We start from the raw sequence: 26,764 nt of genomic DNA on the forward strand, positions 1-26,764 counted from the left end.
GGAAAGTGTGTGTGTGTGTGTGTGTGTGTGGGCACATGTTTATGAGCGTGTGTGCATGACTGTGCATTAATGTATGGATCTGTATATGGGCATGTGTAAGCATAGGCCTGTATTTGTGTTTGTGAGGGATGGGTATCATTTTGTGCGTGTGTGTTTTATTTGCAGATTGCAGATTCTTTTCCTCTCCAGTGTTTCTTAACCCACCTTAAATGGTCCTATAACCCATACTTTGGGAACCACTGAAACTGAAGTTTTGCACCTGTTACACAAAAGGGTTTTTCTTTTCCATGGCATCAGAAAGAATGTTCTGGATTGATTGTCTTTATTTAGACCATACTGTAGTGCATTCCCAAGACCTGTTGTGTTTGATTGTGTGGGGAATGGGTATTACACATGAAAATAATTCATTTTAAAACTTGTCAACATAGAAAAGATTCCTCAAGCAAGAAATAAGTCAGTAACAAGAACAATTCTGGTTTTAAATAATGTCATTTATGTGTATTAACAAAGATTCAAAAGCTATCTTACTCATTCACATTAGCTGCCAAAGATGTATGATAATTTACTTGAAGCTAAAGTCCGGTGTCACGCAACCGAGCCTTCCTTTTACCCTCACTAACATTAAGGTTAGTTCTAAACATTTGGCAGAGAGCTTACTAATCAAACATTTTAGCTGTGGAATGAATGCTAAATGATACTTCCAGTACTGTTTTAATTACAAAAAAACATGTTAGTGTTGTTCTCGCAGATGAATTTATTTTTCTAAAGCGCATGAATTTTTTTTTTTTTTCATTAAAATCATCTCGGGAATAACAGTGGTTATCATTACACTGTTAATATAAGGGTAACGTGTAATTCTATAAATCAGCTAATTGTTCTGTGAAATGCGTTTCCATTTGTTTGGAGCAGACTGACTCCGGACCGGAGGGGACCTGTGTCTGGTTGGTTTGTACTCCAGTCTTTTAGATCCGATGTGCCCTCATCTGTGCTTGAGAATGACGTTCTCATGCCACTAAGCCCAGTCTGGCGATCTTTGCCGAGAGAAAGGAGTGGAGGATGAAGACTACAGGCTTTGGGCAAGAGTGCAGGTCCAGTTGCTTTGAAACAAGAAAAAGGATTGCATTAGGTTCAAAATGCACACTATATACAATCACAACAAAGTATAAACAAATCCATTACATATATTTTTTACCCTGCGGTTTTGCAATATTTTTGGCAGCAATGTCAAGATTAATGATTGTTGGCACTGTTGTACGAATCATAAATAAAAAGGTCTGTTTACTTACATACTTGCATAATTAATGTTTGAAATGTTCCTCCCAATGGGCAAAAGTGAGAATTTAATTCCCCTGGTGCCATATACACAAGTGGATTGTTTTTCAACATTGTTTATTTTTACTGCTGAATGTTAGCAAGACCTTTTCAGATGGGGCAATGAGTATTATGTGATGTGTATGCAATGTGTGATGTAGACACATAAACTACCTCAAAACCTAACTCAGTTGCTTAGAGGGGAGGTAGATACAGGGAAGGACATATAAACTGGTTAAGATTCACTGTGAGTATTAAACACTATTTTTCAATATGAAAAAAGATAGAACATAAATATTTGGCAATAGTACATGAAATGAGACAAAATTTTCTAACTCATCAGGGAAAATGGTGAAATCAATTGGTCCATGTGAAAAGCAATGAATAGACAACAGATTGTATGCCTTGTATGCCATCACAGTATAGTAGCAAATAAGGATACTATACTGTGATGGCATACAATCTGTTGTCTATTCAATCCTTATTTGCTGGTATCTAAAAATCTCATATGCTGGTGAAGTTACAGTCATCCCAGCTTGCATTGATGCACAAATATGGGCTGAATACAATGTACTCACATAAAAGTTGGCACTTCATCAAGCAGTCAGTCAATTAAAAACTGACATAAACATTGAAAGTGTCAGATAATCCCATAGGTCGCATATGCGGGAGGATGTGTTTAACATCATACGTCTATTACGAAATGGAGATATGCATTATATCCTACTCGATGCATAATTGGCTACCAAAAGCAGCTCACGCTCATGACTGGGACCCAGAAGGTTGGTGGTTCAAGCCCCGGTGTAGCCACGATAAGATCGACACAGCCCTTGAGCAAGGCCCTTAACCCCACATTGCTCCACTGCTTAGTCTAAGCAAATGTAGGTGGCCTTGGATAAAAGCGTTAGCTAAAATGTAAAGTGCACGGAAACCATAGAATTCTCACAATTTCACCCTCCTTCCCGCCAAAATCCAGGAAGAGCATCCGAATGCCGTCGTCGGAAGACATCCTGAGCTTCTCGAAGGGGTAGCTGAACAGCGGCTGGAGCAGGGAGGCCCCCTCCAGCTCGGCCAGTACGGAGAAGCCCTGCTCGTAGTGGATGGTCAGCCGGCACTCCTGGTTCTTGTACATACAACCTGAAACAGGAGGTCGGAAGGGTAATGTTAGCACAGACGCTTCACTGTGGTCTTTTTGCTTGATGAAGAAAATGGCTGTAGTGGCTATGCCCTTTCACCATTGCATTGCGAGGTTTAATCGTGTACTCCACACTGCTTCTCGTTTTGATGTACAGGGTGAACCTGAGTTCTCCAATGGAAATTTTTTTAACTTTTTTTTTTAATTTCAGCATGATAGTCATTTGGGGTAAGGCTGTAGTGAAGTTTGTTGATCATTCCTGTGCAATTTATTTTTTAAATGAGCCTTGTTAAAGCCTAAAAATTGTGCCTTGACAGACAAGGAGTTGATCTTAAATTTGCTTTGCTATGACGGCACGAGGAAAAGCATAAGCTAAATTTGATCTTCCTTACAGCATTTTCAACTTTAAATGAAGTTTCCGGAAAAACGCTAAACTATAACCAAGTCAGAACCGGGCACCGCACAATGGTTGTAACATTATTCCCACCTGTGACGCTCGATCGGTGTTGCAGTCTCTGGGTTTCCCACCAGAAATGTTCTCTCACACACACATGCTTTCAGCTCCTAACAAAGGCCACCCTTTCAGCCATGACAGTGAGCCGGAAAGCACAGGAATGTTCTAGATTGAGGCAGATCAAGTTTGGTTCCTATAACTACCAACTATTTCTATTCGATAATTTACAACCTGTGATGTTTATAGTGCCATTCCTCCACTAAAGAGCTATGATCCCACCCCCTCCAAAAAAGGTGATGTCTGGGTGGGTGAATTATAGAGGGCAAACTCAGGCCCCTACCCTCCGCATTATTTGCTAGCTAAACTGCGTACCCTGGCTACACTCTGTAGAATGCATTTTATCGCATGATCAGGCAAATGAGCCTCGCCACCAAATCTTATTCCCAGTGTTTTTCAATCCAGCCCTGTCCAGATTTTCTATAGCTATTTTGTGGTTGTGCAGGGGATAGTAGAAATGGCTGTGTTGAGCATATAAGCGAACACATCCAACTCGTTCAGACGTCGAGGACCCCAAACAGAAACTTTATCTTCGCTCAAAGCCCAAGATGAAAGGAATGCACTTGGCGAGCTAGAAAAAGCATTGCTTTTCTGGTTATCAGTGTGCCTTCTGATGAAAGAATGAAAAAACGGGAGTTTTCCCGCGAGGAAAGGAATTTGGGTACTGTCCGGCTGAATGCTTTCGTAGCCAAAAATGTGGGGCCTCATTTGGCCGGGGTGCAACAGCTGCCCTTCTCTGAAATCGCAGCACAGGTAATGGAAATGTCAGTCTGGTGCCAGTTGGGCCTTTCCCACCAAAACCCCCAAATATGGAACGAGGGCCAGAAACAAAGAGCCTTTAATCTGATGCAGAGTTAATCTTTTCCTTGCACAAGCACTGCATGCTTTATTGCGCCTGCCATTAATCGTTTTTTGGACAGACAAAATGTGATAGACCGAAGTTCTAAAGGGCTAATCTGCATCTCTGAGTCCCAAGAGTTGTGTAGCAGCAAACTGCAGCGAGGAACTTAACGGGCCCTGTTCCTCATACTGTGAGATAATGACTCATTTGCATTAGTCAGTCCTTGCATTTTGTTTTTAGAAGGTTTCCAAGAAACCAAAAGGGGTCAAATATGAGTGTAAACATGTACAGTGGGCTCCAGAATTATTGGCACCCTTGATAAATATGCACATAAAATGCTGCAAACTAAATAACAATGCAGTTATTGATATAAGCTTTATTTTCCAACATGTATGTAAAGCAGTGTGAGTAAATGGAATCAACCAAAAAAATATGGATCCAAAAAATATTGGCACCACTGGTTCAATACTTTGTGCAAACACCCCTGGCAAAGATGACAGCCATAAGTCTACCTATAATTTGTGATATGGTTAGAGAACACATATGGAAGGATCCAGTGTACTTCAGATGTAGTTGTTGGTTAAAGACATCCAATGTTAACCATTTTATTGATTTGAGGGTCCTCAGCCACACTGTGGTCATTTTAAGGGGCTGTGATATTAAATAGGTCAGGAATCCCCTGCATTAGAGAATGCTACTATACTCTTCAACCCACACCTCAAAAGCCACAGCAAAAAATGTGTCTGTATGCAAGTAGTAGCATTAGAGCGTCAAATGTAAAATCCCAGATAAGCCTACAAAACCAAAAACTCTATTTCTTTTACTTTCTGATTTGTAGAAAAATGTATCAGAAAATATATCTTGTTTATCAAGAAAAGGCTGAGGTTGTCATTTCCATGAACAAAGAAAGGATTTGATGTCTGAACTATTTTGAACTTGACGTGTTTTATGAAGGTCTCAGAAAAAGTGAGAGACTTGTGAATGAAGTGCTTTCTTTGAAAATTTGTTGTCTGTTGTAACTACAAAGTGCTGGCTGATTTCACAGCGATTTCCCTGTTAAAAACTACTTGTGAGTTCTTGAACACAAAGGCCTTTCATCTGCTTTTCTATAAACTGTACAATTATATATTGTCGACTGTTGACTTTCAGTTCCTTTAGCATGGCATGATTCATCGCATAACAATCAACTGCCTGCTAAATATTTACTGACATATACAGTCCATCCAAAGCCAATTAAATTGCATATCCCTTTACATTCTTTCCAATTCATTTAATCTTCAAAACCTCAATATAACCTACTTTCCAGACATAGTTAGGTCCTATCTGTGGTTTTATACCTTTGAGTAGTTTGTGGAAAAAATCCAACCCATGTTTGACTCAATTCATAATTGTGTCCCTGACTTGATAGTCATTATATTCAGTAATGCAATTATCTATTTTTATAGCCATGAAATTACTGCATTAGATATCCAAAGAATCACATAGAAAACCTATTAAAAAACAAAGCATTACACAATTTGTTTTGTAATAACCAAATGACTGTATAGTATGAAGACTATGTTTCAAATGCAGAATAATAGTACTTCTCTAACGGATTTCCCATTTTACCACCCTTGAGAAGACATGTGAGAGGAGCTCTGACACAACAAAATAAAGTAAATAATAAAAATAATATTTTTCAATAAAGTATTTATGCGCTTCTCCATAATTCACAAATGCATTTGTCAGAATTGAGTAGTCTTGAGAGAGAGCACAGTCTCGGTATCTCAATAATGAGCTTTGTCTTTCAAAGCGTGCATCTCACAGTCGATGTGAGCATTCTGTTCATATCCAACTTGTCCTGTGACGAAGTACAGACAAATTATCTCGTGCTGGTGCCTGTTTTGGCCGCAGCGAGGAGAGGGAGAAACCGCAAAGTGCAGTTCCCAGGGTACCCTGCCAGCGTCCGCTGCCCGGCCGCAGAAGGACCACACAGAGAAGAACTTTCGCAGTGGCATTCCTTTCTAAAAGTGGAAACTCCTAATGTCTTCCATATGGATATGATGTAGCAACCCCCCCCCCCCCCCCCCATGTCCGGTGCTGAGCGGCTGAGCACGGGATGGGAGTCCGCAAGCTACGCACGGAACGGAATCGGCCAAGACGGTGACGTTTTAGTCTGGAGAAAGCGCACTTCTTACGTCAAGGCCTGTAACTCGAACCAGAACACTGAACTCGGGTGTTCTCACTGTGGATTTTGCAGCTCATCAGTGCTGCGGTCTGAAGTACATTGAGGATTACTGAAATAGAGCCCCTCTCTTATGTAAACTGCAGGAGAGCCATTAAACTGGAGCGAGTGATATCCACGGACCTTATCATTGAGCCTATGACATTTTCTTCTTATGATCCTAAGCTAAGAGCAGTCCCCCAAGGAAAATACGGCAAACACAAAATTCTCTGGCAAAGTTTTACTCTGTTCATTATGATTCATTACACCGAAAGAGAGAAAAAAAAGAAATGTAAATACAGCTGCTTTTGCGAATATCATTACCGGCTTCAGCTAACCTGCTACTTCTGCCCTCCTTGTGCCAAGAACGGACCTTCCCATAATCATCTATATTTGTCTTCTGCATAATTTATTATTTTTATAATTATTGATTTAATTTATTAACTAAAGTTATTTATTTATATATTACATACAACACTACTGTCACTGTTTTCCCATTGCTGGCCAGAAGCAGAGCTTGGGTTCGCTGAGCTTGCTTCTGCTCAAGGTTTCTTCCTGTTAGTCAGGGCGTTTTCCTTTGCCACTGTTGCCCAATGTTTGCTCTGAGGGGGTCTCAGGCCTGGGCTCTTTGTACATTTTACATTTTAGTAATTTGGTCGGACGCTTTTAATCCAAAGTGACTTACAAGTGCATAGGTTCTTCCACAAGTAAAAAAAACACATGCATAACTAGTAAAATACACATGAAGTGCTGTTCTAAACATACAGTCATCATAAGTGCTTTTTTTCTTCTTTTTTTGGGTTAGACACAAGGGATTGGGATATCGGAAAGGGGGGGGGGGGGGGAAATCAGGAGGTAGGACTAAGGCACAGTTTGAAAAGGTGTTTTTAGTCTGCTGCTTTGTAACAGCAGCTTTGTAAAGCTGCTTCATAACAATATTGTATTGTAAAAAGTGATATACAAATAAAACTGAACTGAATTGAATCAAGAAATAGGAGAAATATTGTGGCCACTGAGGATAGGAAATGACAAGAAATGGCTCAGTAAATTCATGGTAATGAATGCTGGCTTTACATTCTGAAATTTCAATGACGAAATTCTTGTCTTTTCCATATACTGCCTTAATTCGTAATGAAAATGAAAAAAAAAAAACAAGCTACATCTGCGTCCTGCGATAGTGTCAACAGCTGATCATGTTGCTTTGTAATTAATACTGGGTGATATCAGTGATTTCAAGCAGCATAATAAAAAAATTCCATTAAATCCAACTGAAGTAATCAGGACACTTTTTTATTATTATTATTTTTGTATTATTATTACTATTATTATTAGCATTTGTCTAAGTTCTGGGGAGCACGAGTGTGCTGTTGTGCATGAGGGACATTGTTCATTGCTCTCTCAGCATCCTTTACCAAATGTCCCTTTCCAACACATTACTAAAACACGTGCTTACCATATGCTCATTTCAGGAACAATATGTATCTTTCCATTCATCAACACCACATTGATCTTTTATCTGTTGTACATAAACTTCTTGTTGAAAGCACACAGAACACAGAGTTCCTTCCTGTGTGAGATGTGCTCTAGAAATAAAACTTGATTTGACTATGGTTTAGCCAACCATAGCATTTTGAACCAACTGAAAAATAAGAACATACTATGTTTTTACATGACACAGTCAAAATTCCTGCAAAACTCAGCCAGAACATGGCCAGGGGCCTTCTACCTCTTTGACTGCATGCAGTCAGGATGGGTCAGTCATTATGGCGGACTCTGTGGCCAATCGCCAATTGGCATTGTGGAAATTTTTGCGGGCAAGGCAGTTTTAGGATGGTACTCATTATTGCATCATGGTGGATTTGACCAAGTACTAACTTGTGGTAAGCTCTTTGACCATGTGGATTTGGCCAAGTTCTCACTTGTGGTAAGCTCTTTGACCGTGTGGATTTGACCAAGTTCTCACTTGTGGTAACCTCTTTGACCGTGTGGATTTAGCGTAGCACTCACTTGTGGTAACCTCTTTGATCATCTCGGCGGATGCATGGCAGCCGGTCACAATGTGCCTGGTCCAGAGCGAGAGGTCCTTGTTAGTCTCTGCTCTGAAGAGGTGGGCCTCGATCCCCAGCCTCGTGCCTGTGCGCGTGGCGAAGGAGAGCTCCAGACCTGGCTGGGGGGATCCCCTGTCAGGACCAGAGTACACCAGCCTGTGAGGGCACAGGGAACACAGTATGAATCAGTTATGAGGAAATAATTGCCAGACAGAGTGGTGCTACGGTCAACCACAATATCGGCTCTTTACAGTGATACCTTTAATAGTCTTGGCCAATAATAAATGTGGTATTGGTTTCAGTGTGAAAACAATCTTGCTTTGATGCCAGGTTCCAGATGTTTGTGTGTGTGTGTGTGTGTGTGTGTGTGTGCGTGTGTGTGAGCGCACGTGTGTGTATTTGTGTATAGGAGTTATACTCCATGGTTAATAGGGGATATGTGTGTAAGTGTGTGTATGGGGCGTACCGCGTGGCGAGTAGAGGATATGTGTGTGCGGGGTTGAACCACGCCTCCTTCACCCGGGGCATGCTGTCGTAGAGGAGCAGGTCCTTCTCCGTCACCACCACCAGCACCGGCTTCCAGCTCTGCTTCTCATTCTCTGTCTGCAACATAACACAAGGGGCCGAGACGAGGCAAGTGAGTCGAGTTGAGTGAGTTGAGTTGAGTTGATTGAGTTTAGTGAGGCGAGTGAATCGAGTGAGTCGAGTGAGTTTAGTGAGGTGAGTGAGTTTAGTGAGGTGAGTTAACTGAGTTCATTGAGTTTAGTGAGGCGAGTGAGTCGAGTGAGTTTAGTAAGTTGAGTTCATTGAGTTTAGTGAGGCGAGTGAGTCGAGTGAGTTTAGTAAGTTGAGTTCATTGAGTTTAGTGAGGTGAGTGAGTCAAGTGAGTTTATTGAGTCGAGTGAGTGCATGCGCCTGTGTAAAGAATACAAGCTAGGCATATCGGCAATTAACCAACATATCATCCGCATGACATACTGTACCAGTGACACCAATGGCACCGGTGTTAAATTTGACTTTGCTCTTCACACAAATATACTACATTTAAAAAACGTTGTCATTGTAAGGCACTTATTATGGTCAATCAGCCAGTGTTTCAGATCACTGTGTCTGTATAGGCCAAAGCCCTACTCTCCAGGTGCAAGATGTAGAGGTTGGTGATCAGGGATTTGAATTACGAGAGTTGGTCAAGACCAGCCATATCCTACATGCATCCAAACTGAGCTGAAAATCTAAACTGATTATAGATCCTATGAATTATGAATACAGAATCAGATCTGTTGCATTAGATGTGAAGGGTGACTAACCAAGCAGGAAATTATGTCATAACACCCTATGTTCGACTCTGTTTGCACCTGTAGGTTAAGTGTAAAGCACTCATGCATGAGTGTGAGTTTATGTGTGAGTGTCTGTGTGTCACTGTCTATATATTTGCAGGTGCATGTTTATTTTCAGAACATTTGAAAGAGGTTGTTTGTGCTGTGTGAAATTGTTAGCATATGAAAGTTTGTTCAACTTTGTGGACTTGCCCTTTTAAACAAGGGAGGAGTTCCAAGTTGTGCAATACAGTCGCATACAAAATGTACGATTATACACTGCAGACCATAGGGACTAATTTCAAAATGACAAAAAACATACATTCCATATGGATATGGTACATTTTATAAAGTACAGTGTGCGTGTAACAACGTTTATATGAAGCTAATATTTTTTTAGACCGTATCCAACCGCCAGTCTCTTCCTCCCAAAATGGAGCCTGTGGTTTTATTGAATTGTTTGACTCCTGTAATGACAGAGTTATTGCTTTCTGTGTTTGTTTTTCCACAGAGGTGATGGCTTTAATTATTGTCAGCCACTGTTTGCGTCTGTTTGCAGGGAAAGAAATATCTGCATACTGACAGAAGACAGGGGCCGAGCTGCATGCATTTCTTTCTTCAGACTGCATTTTCATGGAAATGTGGTGTAATAATCCCTTGAAAACAAGGAAGTGTTCAATATTTTACTATCATTTTTGGAATGGGTGGATGGGTAAAATGTATAAATGGAGATAACAGCTTCAATTTTACATCTACAATTATAATATGAGAGTCATATTTTACAAATAACACAAAAACCAACATTACCGGTTTGCAGATATTGACTACCTGTAATTGGTGAGATTATATTGGGATGTGTACACAGACATGCAAAAACATATTGACACAAGCTGAAAGTGCATTTTAAATCCTTTGTTCCATGCACTGTGTCAGGAAATTATAACACTTGTATGATAATACTCTATATAAAATAAAATAAAATAAAAAAATAAAAAAAAACCCATAACTCAAAGAAAAATAGATATTAGTCCAGTGGGCTCCAGAATTATTGGCAAAAAATCACAAAAATAAACAATATGATAACGGAGATAAACTCAAAATGCTGAACATACTTTTTTTTATTGTAAATGTGTGGCAAAAGCAGAAGTTAGGTTTCTATTCAAATGTTTCGCAAATGTTGAGCGAATTTCCATCAACTACCGCTGTGAATATGTGAATACTCTGAAGTGGACGCAACAAGACTATGTGATGAAGAGTACCAGCCGCCATACTTTAGATTTTCTGGAGCAGCAGCATGTGACTTAGGTCCCAGCCATCATCACCCTTTATTGCATCATCTCTTTATCGACACACCAACTTTTCCACCTCGACCAAGTGTAAAAACTTAAGACCTTTCATAGTTTTTTCACATTTCAGGCATTTCCACTGAGGTTTACATCCGCATAAAAACAGCTGGATGGAAACCCCACCAGTGACTACTCCAGACCCTGTGACTCTGTGACTGCAGCCTTTCCCAGGATCAGAAATCACAATTTTGTTTTATAAAGCAGCTCAGCAGTATGGATGCAAATAAAATAAAAAACTCCTGCACTTCATCTCCTTGTCTGGAGCAAAGTGCGCAAGCTCAGGGCTCAAGAGGCTCTGTTTGCCATCAAAGAGCTAAACAGAAACACACAGCTCTCCTGAGTATGTCAGAGGAGCAGAATAAGCCTGACCACAAACAAGCCCTTGTTGAAAAGCCCTTTACATTGTGCTGTGCCGGCTACTCTACTGACTGGAGGCTTGGGGAGGATTTCCTCTTTATAATTATTCATCAAGATGACTGAACATGAACAGGTTTTTTTTTCTCTCTTTTTTGGGGGGAGGGATAATGAGAGATGTTCAGTTCAGTGAGGGCTTCATTGTATCCTATAAAGGGGCAGCTCCAGGAATGGCCATACGTACAGGGAAGTCTCCTAATAGTCGTCTGTGCCGAACCCCTGCTATTGAGAGAGCGATGAAAAGCAAATGTGAGGGACGAGGCGGGAAACCTGCTGCAGTAATGTTGAGAAAATTCACCCCGGATCAACTGCTGTGGTAGCAGTGGATGACAATAAAATAATCCAGGATACATTTGTAGAGGCTTGCATATTTGCATTGAATTTTTCCCCCTTAAATTTTCATGCCAATGTAAAAAATCTTAACGAGAGGACTAATGATGCAAGTGAGCTGTAAACATACCCTCAACAGCACAAAATCTATTGCTGTTCCTCCAGAAACATTCGACTAATGGGGGAAGTGGAAGCAGAATGTGTTCTATCAAAATCAGTCACATTGTCCTCAAATCGTATTTTGAGTTTCGACTTTCTAATTATGTCAAAGTTATCTCTCTACTCCAGACATCAAGGGAGTTGTACCCCGGTGAATTTTGGGTGCCACCAAATCATGTTTTTGAGAAAAACGGCTTCAAAGTTTTGTTGTCTACCGACACTGGGCTAACAAAATTCTGGGGGTATAATTTGTCATCTTATGTATAATGCCTTAAATACCCTGAACATTTACTCTTGATATTAAGACGTACAGACCATGAAAGCAAATACATGTACGAACGCAGGTGTTGTGGTTGTTTGTGACTGGCGAACAGTGACAAACTGGCTAGTCTCCAAACAATTCACAACTCTGGTGTTATTTCTCTTTGACATATTGCATTCAAAAGCTCAAACATTATATTTTTACCGTGAGTTTGGCAATAAGACATACAGATTATGAAAGGCAAGATATTGTTCTACAAAACCAAAGCCAAAGTTAAAACAACCAAAAATACATAACATCGATTTATGTGAAACTAGCCATTGCGACTTTCGAGTAATTATGATAGGGTCACGTATGGTAACTCTGGGGTTCCCTGCCCAGGGATAACCAAACCCTTGATCAAAATCAAGAATTTTCAGTAAGCCAACTATTCACAATTTCTGACACTTTATTTTCAATTACAGGAGTGACGCATCACATTTCACAACGTGAACTGTCATGTACAGTCAGGCCCATAAATATTTGGACATCGACACAATTCTCCTCTTTTTGGCTCTATACACCACCACAATGGATTTGAAATGAAACGAACAAGATATGCTTTAACTTTCAGCTTTAATTTGAGGGTATTTACAGATTTATAAATCAGGTGAACGGTGTAGGAATTACAACAGTTTCTATATGTGCCTCCCACTTTTTAAGGGACCAAAAGTAATGGGACAATTGGCTGCTCAGCTGTTCCATGGCCAGGTGTGTGTTATTCCCTCATTATCTCATTTACAAGGAGCAGATAAAAGGTCTAGAGTTCATTTCAAGTGTGCTATTTGCATTTGGAATCTGTTGCTGTCAACTCTCAATATGAGATCCAAAGAGCTGTCATTATCAGTGAAGCAAGCCATCATTAGGCTGAAAAATCTAAACAAACCCATCGGAGAGATAGCAAAAACATTTGGTGTGGCCAAATCAACGGTTTGGAACATTCTAAAAAAGAAAGAACGCACCAGTTCAGCAACACCAAAAGACCCGGAAGACCACGGAAAACAACCGTGGTGGATGACAGAAGAATTATTTCCCTGGTGAAGAAAAACCCCTTCACAACAGTTGGCCAGATCAAGAACACTCTCCAGGAGGTAGGTGTATATGTGTCAAAGTCAACAATCAAGAGAAGACTTCACCAGAGTGAATACAGAGGGTTCACCACAAGATGTAGACCATTGGTGAGCCTCAAAAACAGGAAGACCAGATTAGAGTTTGCCAAACAACATCTAAAAAAGCCTTTACAGTTCTGGAACAACATCCTATGGACAGATGAGACAAAGATCAACTTGTACCAGAATGATGGGAAGAGAAGAGTATGGAGAAGGAAAGGAACTGCTCATGATCCAAAACATACCACCTCATCAGTGAAGCATGGTGGTGGTAGTGTCATGGAGTGGGCATGTATGGCTGCCAATGGAACTGGTTCCCTTGTATTTATTGATGATGTGACTGCTGACAAAAGCAGCCGGATGAATTCTGAAGTGTTTTGGGCAATATTATCTGCTCATATTCAGCCAAATGCTTCAGAACTCATTGGATGGCGCTTCACAGTGCAGATGGACAATGACCCAAAGCATACTGTGAAAGCAACCAAGGAGTTTTTTAAGGCAAAGAAGTGGAATGTTATGCAATGGCCAAGTCAATCACCTGACCTGAATCCGATTGAACATGCATTTCACTTGCTGAAGACCAAACTGAAGGGAAAATGCCCCAAGAACAAGCAGGAACTGAAGACAGTTGCAGTAGAGGCCTGGCAGAGCATCACCAGGGATGAAACCCAGTGTCTGGTGATGTCTATGCGTTCCAGACTTCAGGCTGTAATTGACTGCAAAGGATTTGCAACCAAGTATTAAAAAGTGAAAGTTTGATTTATGATTGTTAGTTTGTCCCATTACTTTTGGTCCCTTAAAAAGTGGGAGGCACATATAGAAACTGTTGTAACACCTACACCGTTCACCTGATTTGGATGTAAATACCCTCAAATTAAAGCTGAAAGTCTGCAGTTAAATCACATCTTGTTCGTTTCATTCATTCAAATCCATTGTTGTGGTGTATAGAGCCAAAAAGATGAGAATTGTGTCGATGTCCCAATATTTATGGACCTGACTGTATGTTTTGGCCTAAAAGCAGTGTTCTTAAAAACTTTTCCAGTAGAGTTTCCATTGACCTCCTGGAAACCCAAGCAGTGTATTGTGCATCATTATGCAATGTTGCACAATGCTGTTCATTTATGCATGGAAAACAGAACAGGCAGTTTATTTGCAGAGTAAAATAACTATATCCAAGAGCATTGCTCAGATAAACTTTATTAGTAAATATTTGTGATCTAGACCCAAGCTCAATCATCAATTTATTAATTATTATTGTAATTTATCATTTTAGATTATTAGACATTTCCTCAGGATGTCCTCAAAATGCCCTAAGTAAAACTTCCTCAGAGCGAGCTTTGCTTTTTTCCCCTTTTATACATATTTCACATAAACATGTCAGATTACTGCACGTCTCAGAACAAAAGGTCAAACAGGCAAACATTTTCAAACTCCATCTTAAATCTTGCGCCACGAATTGCATACCTTCTCCGCCAGCCATCCGAGGTGGTGAATGTCCCGGCTACCAGCGATCCCCGCTTTCCCGATTTGTTCTTTCACCTCTGTCATCACCTTGGCGATCGAGTTTGTTGTGGTGGCCTGCATAGCTCCAAACCAGGACTGTGCGCTGGTTGAGTCTACACACCTCAGGACCACAGTGTGTTTCACATCTGGAGAGTGAAGTTCAAAGTGTCTGAAAAATATAAAGAGCGGAGTCATCTGCAACAGGAGCTGAAAAGAGTGAGGAAACTGAGCTCAAAGCACTCTGTTCTGCAAATATCCAAATGTAGACAACAGCTCTTCAGACTCCATGAATCATAATCATTAATTACAGGTAAAGTTGGTTGGCTTGAAGGGCCACCGAAGGGTCCAGACTAGGGCTGCGTGATATAGCTATCGCGGTCCATCAAATGTTTTTTTAGCGCAATAAAACTATCTCTGGCAGGTGGCAGTAGGTTTTGTTCCTTCTTTATGTCTTTAATCTTACTTGATAAACATCTCCAATCTTCAGTGAAATGCTTCCGGGGGAGAAAAACATAGTTTGTCTATTCAATGTTGGTCAACTTACCTATTAGTTTTGAAAAACACATTGCTTACATTTTCACTCTTTATCCTTGTGGTCATGTTTATATCCACCACATGGAAACAGCATGGCTCTGTTACATACATACATCTGTTGCTATCATATCAACATTGAAAAGATAAGAGTGACGTTTTCTTTCCTCCACTTTGGCTCAGAAAATTGGAGGTGTGCTACTGCATCAGGTATGATTAAGAAATCTATCATCGCGTGCTGGAGATTGTTGTTACTGTGATTACAAAAAAAAAAAAAAAAACTTATACCGCAATGGCTATCTTGCCCATCCCTAGTCCAGACGCCTTCTGCAAGGACTGACCACACACACACACACACACACACACACACACACACGCACACACCCCACCCCCCCACCCCCCCGCTGTTGTCAGCCAATCGTTGGCTTGGTGTAATCCCGGTTTAAATATAGCAATTCAGAATATCAATTCCAGGTGTTCCTTGGAGTTATAAAACTATGCTAAAAGAATTGAGGCCAGATACCATATGGGGCTGAAGGGCTGCAACTGGTTTGAGAAAAAGTGAGTCCTTGGAATGAAAGGAGAGGAGAGGAAAGGAGATGTGTTATTAAAAGCCATTGAGTCTTTGACATGCAGTCTACACGAGAGCGTGTGATCAGACATCATAACCTCACAGTACCTTTTGTTGCAATGTAACCATTGAGAAAGTCTGCCAGTCATTCCATGGAAAAGAATGACTTGAACAAGCATGGTAAGCTGTGAGTGAGTGAGTGAGTGAGTGAGTGAGTGAGTGAGTGAGTGAGTGAGTGAGTGAGTGAGTGAGTGAGTGAGTGAGTGAGTGAGTGAGTGAGTGAGAGAGAGAGAGAGAGAGAGAGTGAGAGAGAGAGAGAGAGAGAGAGTGAGTGAGTGAGTGAGTGAGTGAGTGAGTGAGTGAGTGAGTGAGTGAGTGAGTGAGTGAGTGAGTGACCTGAATGGCGCTCCATGGGGAAAAGGGACACAATACTACTGCAAAATGGAAGCACATTAGAAGACGTTTTGCCAAAAGTGTCTTCAAAGGAACATGCTAAGTTCCATGCAAGGGTAAATATTTTTTGCTAACATATGTCTGCAAGGCAGTATATATACAACGTAATTCAATTATTTCATATTTTACAATGAAATAATTTAGTATCTGGTATGTGAAAAAAAATAATTTTACAGGCTACAGTACACCCAGCAATGAAACTGTGTTCATCCATAAACATAACATTTCCTGTATTTCAAGCAGGGTGCTTCAGGAAAATACTCTTCTCTGGCCAATACTGCGTTGAAATGGTTTGCTCAAATGATTTCCTAACCCAAATGTGAATCAGTAAATATTACAGCATTTGTGTACTTAGCAGAATATAACACAAACAGAGTACAGGAGACAGAAGAGCGACACATGAAGAACAATTGTAATAAAACCATCAGAGGAAACGGTCCTCTCTCCTGGCGCGACCGTCTCATCTGAGAAACAGCTGTTTAAATTTCCACTCGCACCAAGCTGCACGTCAGGCAAACTAAACAGACCATTTTGGGGTGGCGGAAAGGGGAGGGGAGGGGGGGGGGGGGGTACTCTATTTTTAGCTGAAATTTACCTCATGCCAGAATTTCACAGGAATTCTTTTTTAACCTGTTAATATGGGAGGCATGTCAACTGTCTGGCCGTTTGAGGACGGGGGCATTAAAGATGGATGGTTTCTCTCTCTCTCTCTCTCTCTCTAATGGTGAAAACCAGCCACAGGAAGGGCTTCTCGGTGTGCCTGCGACCCCACTTAAACAGAGCGCTGCACGCTTGATTAATGGGAGCTCATGCAGTTATATGACAGGTGGGTTTGCTGAGCAGTAAAAAAAAAAGTTGAGTGAAGTTTCATTTGTGGTCAGAGAAACTAAATGTACTGAACACTTGCCTGGAAAGCTAAACACAGAACCTAGGGGTGCAGTGGCTTCCTGCTGCGGTTTACAAACTTAATTGCCCCCCTCCCTCCTATACTGACCAACCTGAGGACCCCCCCTCGACTAAAAAAAAACTGGACATCTGACACCTTTATCAAACACCCACTGCAAGCTGCAATGCAGTGATTACTTACATGTATTATATTATAACCAATGATGAATACATATTATAATATAACCAATGATGAATATAAAATCATACATATATAATTTAAACTAATCAGGGGTTAAAATATGGCATTCATAAGACATAAAAAAATGTTTTTACTTTGCTAAAAATCCCCTAAGACTCAGACCCCCAGAGGCAATAGTAATTAGTATACTACACTGAAATTGAAAGTGAAAAGATATAGAATCCCTTTTTGCTTCTACTCTTTGCTCTATTCTTATGAAAATAAGTTTATGCCCCCCACTAGAAATTCAACAAGTAAAAGGTTGTGGTGAGTGGAGTGAATACAGAGAGTTCTGGATACACCAAGATGATAAACTAAACTCGATACTACGATTTTACTCCATTACCTTAGCTTGACACTGTCAATACAAAAGGTACAATAACAAAATCACTCATTTGGTAAGGGCTGTGACTACACAGGCACATAGAAATGACAGTTACAACATGTACTATTGAGGCACTATCAATAAAACAGTGACCATGAATCCACGTCCAAGAGCTGAAAATGATACACTTCCACGTCTATAGCCAAGTAATCTGTTTTTTCAGACATGTTTCCCAGGATATCAACAGAGGGAAATTATTCTAGAACAATCCAATGAATCAGCGGCAAATGATAAAAAGAAAACACTTTGTGAACACAGCAGTGAGATGAAACGTTGTAACAAGCCTCTTGAAGCCAGTGTAAACCTGATTTGCCTTCATTTAATGGCCCAGTTGTGGTATAACTCTTTAGTGACGGACTTCCTCTGCACAGTCTGGTTAGTCTCTCGCAAACTGCCATTCTCCATTTTAGCTCTCTTAACTACAGTACTGCAGAGATGGGAACGTATTTCTCCTAATATTAAAGATCGGCAGCATACACACATCCAGTTTATTAAGGTGCTGCGCTGAACAGTGAAATGTAAAGAAAGAAGCCTGCACACTGACACGCTCCTTACACACCTTTATTGTAAACAGCATTTTGATCCCAGTGGATCCTCATCAGGTCTAAACGGATCTTGCACTACCACACCCATATTCCTCCAACAATTTAACGAAATGCAGCCACAAGGTTAAATGTTTTTTTCTTTTATAAGGAAATCTGTAATGGGGAAATAAGAGTCCCTCAGGAGGCTCAGAGAAGTGTTTTTGTCCAAGCTCGGTTTTGAGCAGTCTCTCAGCGTGAGCCAACTTTGAAGTCATTGTTAACTTGGACTTTGAAAATGTCCTCATTAACTTTTATGTGAGAAAGGTTCCCCGACTGAAAAGGTAGCTCTGTTTTGAGATTTTGAGGTTCAAGCTTCAAACATTTAAATGAAGAAAAAGGAGATGAGACGAATCATTTTCTTTGATTTGGAACTGAGCATCAATCTAATATGACAAAGAAAATTATTAGATGATCATCCTTCTTCTTGCTGGATTTTCAGAAAATCTGAAAAGCTGAAGTAAGTACAATCAATTTACTTACAAATGGGCTCATATACTCAGTGAGCACTTTATTAGGTATTTATTACACTTTTCTTTTTTTTTACCAATTGGTCTTCTGCTGCTGTAGCCTATCCACTTAGAGGTTTGATGTGTTCAGAGATGCTTTTCTGCATACCACTGTTGTTATGGTTATATGCATTACTGTCACCTTCCTGTCAGCTTTGACCAGTCTGGCCCTTCTCTTCTGACCTCACTCAATAACAGTGCATTTTTGTCCGCAGAACTGCTGCTCACTGGTTTTTCCCCACCGTTCTCGGCATACATTGTTGTACATGAAAATTTCAGGAGATCAGCAAAAACTCAAACCACCCTGTCTGGCACCAATAATCATTCCACGGTTAAAAGTCACTTAGATGACATTTTTCCCAATTCCGGTATTTTGGTCTGAAAAATAGCTGAACCTCTTGACCATGTCTGCATGCTTTTATGCATTTAGTTGCTGCCACACATTTGGCTGATTCAATATTTGCATTAACAAGCTGGTGTACAGGTCCACCTAATAAAGCACTCACTGACTATATTTAAAACGTACCTTTGGAGCACCCACTCAATGATTTGTCATCCCTGTCTAAAAAGAATAACATGCCCTCTTGTGAAAGACTTTGTCAAACCATGTAAGACCACCTTCTCTGACACTTCATTCCCTGAGGTCCTCATGACAGAATATCTTACCATAGAGGTTTTAGTCACACTCTCTTTGAAGTCTTATTTTACAGAGCTTTTAAACCTCAATTTTCTTCTTCCATTTTCTAACACTGGATTGTAACATCAGCCTGTCCTGTGCTGCAGTGGCCTACATTAATTCAAAAGGGCACGCACCAGCACGTCTGCCCTTATGAAAATGTGTTCGGATTCAACTGGCTCTGCAGTCCATCAGCTGAGCAGTGCAGCTGCCGTGGCCGATCACAGGCACAGTAACTGATCCGACCCTGGGTGGCGCTATAACCATTTACGCAAATCCCCATGGAACTCCTAAGCAGAGTCAGGAGGGGAGTCTAACTCGACTCAGTTTGCACAGAGGAAAAACAGCCTCAGCCAGGAGCTTTTGGAGTGGGCCTTACGAATAGTATGTTTATGATAGTTTATGAGCATTCATAAAGCCTTTATCAACTGTAAATAACAGCCATATCCCTTGTCATACCTATCTCATAAGCATCGGGACCAATTTACAGCAAGCAATTTGTGTTCCTGATCAATTTATTAACAAACACTATGACACAGTGGTTGGCTATTGTCATAGCAACGTTAACGACACGTTATATAACGCTTATTAAGGTTTTGCGAAAGCTGCGTGAGACCCTTTCCAATTGAAGTGTCAACCAGAAAATCCACTCTGCAGACTAACATTTATACTGAAAGACCAAGCATTCTCCAGGTTGGTAGAAGAGGTAGATAGTTACCTGTTTTCAGGGTCAGGGGTGGTCATGCCTCTCGTGACGTAGCACATTTTCAGGGGGATGCATCTCCTGTTCCCCTGTAAGGATATGATGGGCGTACTGGGGACATCAGAGTGCGTTGCACCAAGGCGTGGCGACTCTGGGGGAGGCGTCTCCCATTCGATTTCAGATACAGGGTTGCCCTTTTTCACATAGGGGGTTGCCTCCCGCATATACTTCACTGCAATGAGAAGAGTGGTAGAATTAGACAGTATCCATTTTATGCATTGAGGAACTTGCAGTTGGTATGTTGATTTAACCGATTCCACTTCCAAACACCACTTTGACAAGCTGGTGTGCTTGGACTTTCCCTCACTTAACTTCGCTAAAATGGCTCCCAGCAGGTCATAAAGACCCTATAGCAAACATATCCGGCCTATGTATTTGGGCTGCAAGGATAGACATACTTCTTGAATAATGTGAATAATGTACCAATACAGCATGTTTTACCAGAAAGATTATTTTTGAAAAGATTTAAATAAATAACGAACATTTTGTTGTTTTGATGTGGTTGTTTGTTGTTGGTAACAGATTTGAGTAGGGAATAGCACAGACAAGGAATTTACATGTTGACTTGGGTTTTAAGGTAGATGCAGAAAGCAATGTGATGGAACAAGTAAACAGCCTACCATTTCCATTGGAATCAGAGTTTATCTTTTTATAGGGGGAGCTTGAGCAGTTTTGCTAGGGAAAATCTAGGTGAAAATGCAAAAATGTATCTCCTTTAGTTGACAAAGAAATGTTTTGTTGTCCATTACACAGCATATACGTTTACGTTGGTTTAAGATGAAACATTGATATAAAAAATTATGCAAAAGCATTGTGACACATACCTAAATATGTAATCATCCAATCTTGTACATTTTTCTGTACTCTCAAATCTGTTACATGGGGATCGGATGACATTTTACAAATGCTACGGTCACTGCAATGGACTTTTTACTTTCATAAGGCACATAACAGCAGAAATAATATTCTACAATCAGAAAAAAAGACTGATAAGTTGAATCTGATTACTATCACTCTTCAACCGTGTTGTGCTCTACAAACATACTAGTGTATTGTTGGCTTCAATTGCACCTGTTGGAGAGGTTACTATGAAATTGACAAGTTTCACAGCTGCAGAGGCTTGCATTAGTCCCTGAGGGCATAAACAAAGGATCGGCCTTCATGTGTACTGAATGGCCACACAGAAAGAGACAAAGCACTAACTGCTCAATTCAGGTAGATGATATACTACCGAACTATGAATTACTCCGCAACAGTTCAAACTTGTTCTTTCTATGTAGTTTTGTCAATTGAATCAGCAACATGCGCTTCAGCTCATCCATAGCAAACAGAATGAGTACTAGAATCGAACCGCAGCACAAACAGATCTACCACTTCATGAATAAAAGGGGGCGGTATGCTGTCAGTATCTGCCCCTCAAATGGGCACGTCTCATTTTCCCTTAACCCTAACAATATAATGGACAAGTTTTACTGTTAAATAGAATGTAAGTTGGCAACGTGTATGGTATCAATATCACGGACAGCACTGGGAACCCTGGTTACCAGTAAGGGGACAGAAGAGGATGTAGGACCTGGTTAGTATACAGAACGTGTGATCTGACTCACCCAGACTTTCACCATATGCTCATCTGTTGACAGTTACTGCCATAACAGGGTATCATGTTCAATGAATGCAGTTCCAGGGAAGGGTAGATTTGCCCCCATCCATACAAATGTATCGCTGCTCAACACATGAAGCAGATGTCCTTAAAAAGGCTTGGATTACATGTTTATGTGTATTGTGCGCAAACACCATTAACTACCAGTTTCTGTAGAAATCTGGAACAAGCTTCCCCCACAGGCGGATATAGGTTTTTCCTTAGTTCTATACAATGTATCTTCAATAAGGAGCTTGTGTGAGACACATGCCCACATTGGCTATAGCACAGTAGTAGCTCAGGCAGGGAGGGAATCAGCAAGAATGAGCATGTCTCTTTCTCACAAACAAACCCCCACTGGTCAGTCAGACACCTAGTCTACGAGCTCAAGCTGCACATGAAGTAAGTGTAATCCTCCTGCTCATATCTGTGTGAGCCCAACTTGTGGACTGCAAACAGCAACATTACATCACATTACATTATTGGCATTTAGCAGACGCTCTTATCCAGAGTGACATACAACAAAATGCAAAGTGCATACCCATAACCAGGAACAAGTGCGCTGAAAGACCCCAGAGGGAAGTACAATTTCAAGTGCTAAAAGTACAACAAAGATAAGGATTATATCTAAAATTGTTTTAGACAGCACAACTCAATATAATGATATGAACTCATGTAGGAACAATAAACAGCTTACATAGCCAAGAGAAACTACCAAAAATGCCATCACATGTCTCAGAGAGAATGGTCTGACTTTTCAAGTTCAGAGAAAAAGGGAAAAGCATTTAAAAAGAAAGGGTGTAAAGATTGTGCACATTACGGAAGCTTTGATAGTAAATATAACAGCCGGTTACAGCCAACATGACCATTCTCAAACAGGATTTGGGCAGATCAGGACACATTATCTTTACAGTTGATTGACCTTTTTTAAGTGGACCAAAAAAATACTTCCCTGGATTATTTGAATATAGTTCTGAAAGCCTGCCTTTATTAAAAAGGCCTTTTCCAGCACAGTGTTGAAAGTCATCAACACACACAGTAATTAAACTAATAATTATGATTAGTCACAGGCACCTGTTCAAAGCAGTTGCAGCACACATCCACTGTTATTTACACCATAAGGATAGGAGGACAGTGGATATAAATATTCCACAGAATCTGATGTATGCATACATATAAGATTACGATTAGTGAACCTGAAGAGCATATTTTACATTACAGTGTCTCCATTTGAATCCATTTAGATCTTCTGCATACAGAGCAACAGTGACTCAAGTTGGATGACCCAAAGTTAGACATCTAATAAGTCATGGTTCCCTAGCGTGGGGTCACTTAAATCCCTGCTGTATAGTTTTGGATGTCTTTATCAGAACAGAAAAAATTTTCAGTGCCATAGTGTTCCTGTCAAACTTCAAGCTACATAATAAACTATGAAGCTTTGGGTCTGCAATTGGCATTTTAAAAATCACAATTGTACTGTATCTTGAGGTTGCCTTCTTTTGCATTACACTGTGAACTCTGTTGGACACTAGATAACATACAGTAATATGCTGACAATATCAGTGTACTGTAACCCTCTCTCTTTCACAGTGGGGCACCTTCTTTCTTTGGGATAAGACAAGCTGATAAAAGCACATACTGTATTATTTAGTCCTTGACCTAAAATGTTCTATTTTTCTTAAAAATGCATCTCTTGGGAGAGATTATGGTCATGTTTACATAACAAGGCAAGAATTTGTTTTCAGGAAGTGAATCCATAACTCTTCAATGAGAGAATGACAAACAAACAAACAACAATTAAATAACAATAAAAAGACATAAAACACGGATAAATTATTTATGGATTCAATTTTGACGAATTCGTTCTTGACAGAAAGTTAAGAAATTAAACGTATTTTTCATTTCAGGGTGTTGACTTCCACAAGGACACAGGATAGGCCAGGCACAAGGGATCACATAGCTGAACTGCTGAAGGATATAAAGTACAAGAGAAAGGACACTAACCACAGCTGCACTGAGGTCTCCGACAGTGTTCATAAAGTTACCTAACTCTTAAGTTGCTACAGTTAGAGCCTGGTTTCACACTGAACAATAGTGGCACTCCTGTGAACTGAAAATTTGGATCCAGTCATATCAAAAAACAAAAGAAAACAAGTGTAGAAACCAGGCACTAAGCACATGGCAAATGGACACAGGTGCAGAGAGGCTTCTGCTTTTGACCAGCTTTGGAATAGGTTTGGCAAAGAACATTAATTTCTTCTGGCCTTAGATGGGCTGGCCAACACTGACTGTGGTAACAAGCCACACTAGAGAGTGATGATTATAGAAAAAAACAGGAGAGAAGGCAAAACATTTGATTTTGTCTTCAAACAACCTAAAAATGGAACAAGAACAGCAAATACCAGGGCTCAGAATTCCACGGTGACCTTAAATTGAGCAGACTATATCAAACAGAAAATTGGTTATGAAGCCAGAGAGTTTTTATGGAGCATGCAGTGAGATGACAAGGTATTCTTCATTTAATATGACAGAAACCGGTGGTGTTTTCTCTGGTACATTCTCCCTGGTGCCTCCTTTACGCTCAGCAGAGCTGGTCTACACTTTGAGTCAAAAGCATAAGGGCTGGAACAGTGTGTATTTGGCAGTGAACCCATGCTTGTCATTTTCAGGGACAGGCTGTGTAAAATACCTCACACCATTTCTGCAGTGGAAGTCATCCCTCTCATTCAAGGTCGATACGTTATTCTCATAGGCTTTTCAGTTGATCTTATCGTTGCTTAAACACCATCACCATTAGTTTTACATTTCTCTGTCCAGCCTATTGCACTTAGACCCTTCAATGTTTGACGCCCCACAAAGTTGCTGTTTATACTTTTATTTATTTATTTTATAAAAGTGATATATTACATATAAGCCTAGTTTAACATGTGTGAATCTGAGGTTTATATTGGCATACATGGATACAGAAATAATGCACTCTAGCTATAGTTCTGGATATGAGTTGGAAATATATACCCACCATCTCTTTTTAACACTACTAAATTTTGAATAAATTCAGTATTCAGTTAGAATGTCCTGAAATTGGTAAATGCTGGTATTGTCAGGTAAAAAGAACACATTATTCAGATTATTTATGGTGCACATTCAACACATCGGGCTTAGGCTCAAATGAAAAAGAAATCAGGGCTATAAAAATAGAAAGGGATCCATTTGTTTGCAGATGGTATCTAGTAAGTGTGCCCTTGATTTATGTTGCCACAATACAGCCATACAGTATTTTATGGGTAAACCGCACCGGAACTAAAAACTACCAGGCTGCTCTGCTTCACATTAGAGGAAAAATGATCAATAACCATGCATTTTACAAAAAGTCAAATATCCCCTGAAGAATCAACAGAAACCATGTCTGTTGGTTCAGTACTGAAGTAGTGCACAGAATGGTGCCACATTAACATTTCAGAAATCTTTCATGGTATCATATCCCTGTTGCCAAATTAGTGCAAAAACATTGCACAGCATCAGAATGTGAGAAGATGGCAGGCCAGGAGTACCATAATTCCAGTTCAGTCGACAAAAGGGATGTTTATTTAGATGAAATGCCAAAGCTTTGACTCTTTGTTTGGCAAGGCAGGGGAAAAAGGATTAACTTTGAGATGTCCCAATAACCAAACAGCCTCACCTGGTTTAACCCTCCTATTACGTTATGAGTTTATGACCGCTTTTATGTTTCAGATTTTACAATTTAAATAAATGCAATATTATTCGAAAATGTATAAAATAAGCCCATACAACACATGCAAAGTTGGTACAGGACTTCTGAAAACATGCATTATTTTGATTGCATGTTTACTATTTAATCCCACCAAAATAGAACATTTTAAAAATCATACAGTATCATGAAAAAAAAGGTTAACTGTTTTTTAAGAGATGTCAAACACTGAATTGACCCCAAACATAATAGGTGGGTTACATTTACAACTGTTAACTAAATCAAATGTAGGTGTAGCTAAACCAAATTACATATGACAAATAATAGTGAATGGAAACCTACTCCACAACTGAAAAGAATAAATATCTTCAAAAGGCAGCCCAGTGTCTCCAGCACTGAGGATGACTCCGAAACTGCATTACCAGTGCCCTGCGAGTTCAACATGCCCGTGCTGAGCCTGCACTGCCGTTTGCTTTGCCCATAAGCAGAATGCTTCACAAATGAGCTCATTCCAGCAGGCAGGGGTGGGCAGGGCGATGTGTTGCAAAAAGTTGTGCAAGGATAAGGGCGTCTTCAAAATACCTGTTATGTAATGAGTTATCTCTCTCCAGTATTTAAAAAAAAAAAAAAGACAGAATAATCTGACATTCAATGTAAGCAGAGTGGAGGGGAGAGTTGGATGAGGCAGCCCAAAAGAAGGGAAAGGTTGCCAGTGATTTCCTTTCTTTTCATTTTCTTTGTCTCTCTTTTCTCTCACTCCATCTTGCTCATACTCTTACTTTCCTTTCCACCAGTGGATGCAATGCACAGAGTCCCTTATATCACCCCACTTGTTCTGAGCTCATCCCTCATTCCAGTAATGCATTCAGTGGTACTCTATTGTCATGCAGTGGGCCCCACACTGGTTGCAATTGGCCTCTTACATTTTTTTTATGTTGTTGATGCAGGGATCTCCAAACCCTTGTAAAGCGAACACAAGAGGTCTTGCACAACTCTAAGGGAGCTGTTATTCTTTTTGTAACTTAGGCTTCCTTGACAAAGCTGTGCGTGTAAATGAGTGAAGATGGATAGTTCTGGGATCTGGGATTACAACTCCAATTCATAGTCGTAGGTTCAATTCCAAGTCACTGTCGGGGTAATTAACTTGAATTGCTTCAGTAAATAACCTGATTATGTGTAAACAGAATGTTATCTTAGTAAGTTGCTCTGGATTGCCCGTTCTGGTTGCTTGCCAACTGCCCAAAATGTAGCGATGCAGGACTAAAGCTTTCTTTAGCGAGCTGTGCAGATGGGT

General features: G+C 40.2%; 1 protein-coding gene across 1 annotated transcript in view; it reads right to left on the reverse strand.

Moving 5' to 3' along the window:
- Positions 1–470: 470 nt before the first annotated feature.
- Positions 471–26,764, reverse strand: part of sntb1 (syntrophin, basic 1) — a 36,615-nt gene continuing 10,321 nt past the window's right edge. Inside the window, exons 2-7 of the mRNA XM_061259152.1 lie at positions 20,078–20,294; positions 14,489–14,696; positions 8,516–8,652; positions 8,009–8,205; positions 2,258–2,448; positions 471–1,097 (exon numbers count right to left, since the gene is read on the reverse strand). Of these exons, the coding sequence (XP_061115136.1) occupies positions 1,005–1,097; positions 2,258–2,448; positions 8,009–8,205; positions 8,516–8,652; positions 14,489–14,696; positions 20,078–20,294 (1,043 nt within the window). The 3' untranslated portion in view covers positions 471–1,004. The remainder of the gene's footprint in view (positions 1,098–2,257; positions 2,449–8,008; positions 8,206–8,515; positions 8,653–14,488; positions 14,697–20,077; positions 20,295–26,764) is intronic.

Source organism: Conger conger, chromosome 1 (assembly GCF_963514075.1).
Source record: "Conger conger chromosome 1, fConCon1.1, whole genome shotgun sequence".
Lineage (NCBI taxonomy): Eukaryota > Metazoa > Chordata > Actinopteri > Anguilliformes > Congridae > Conger > Conger conger.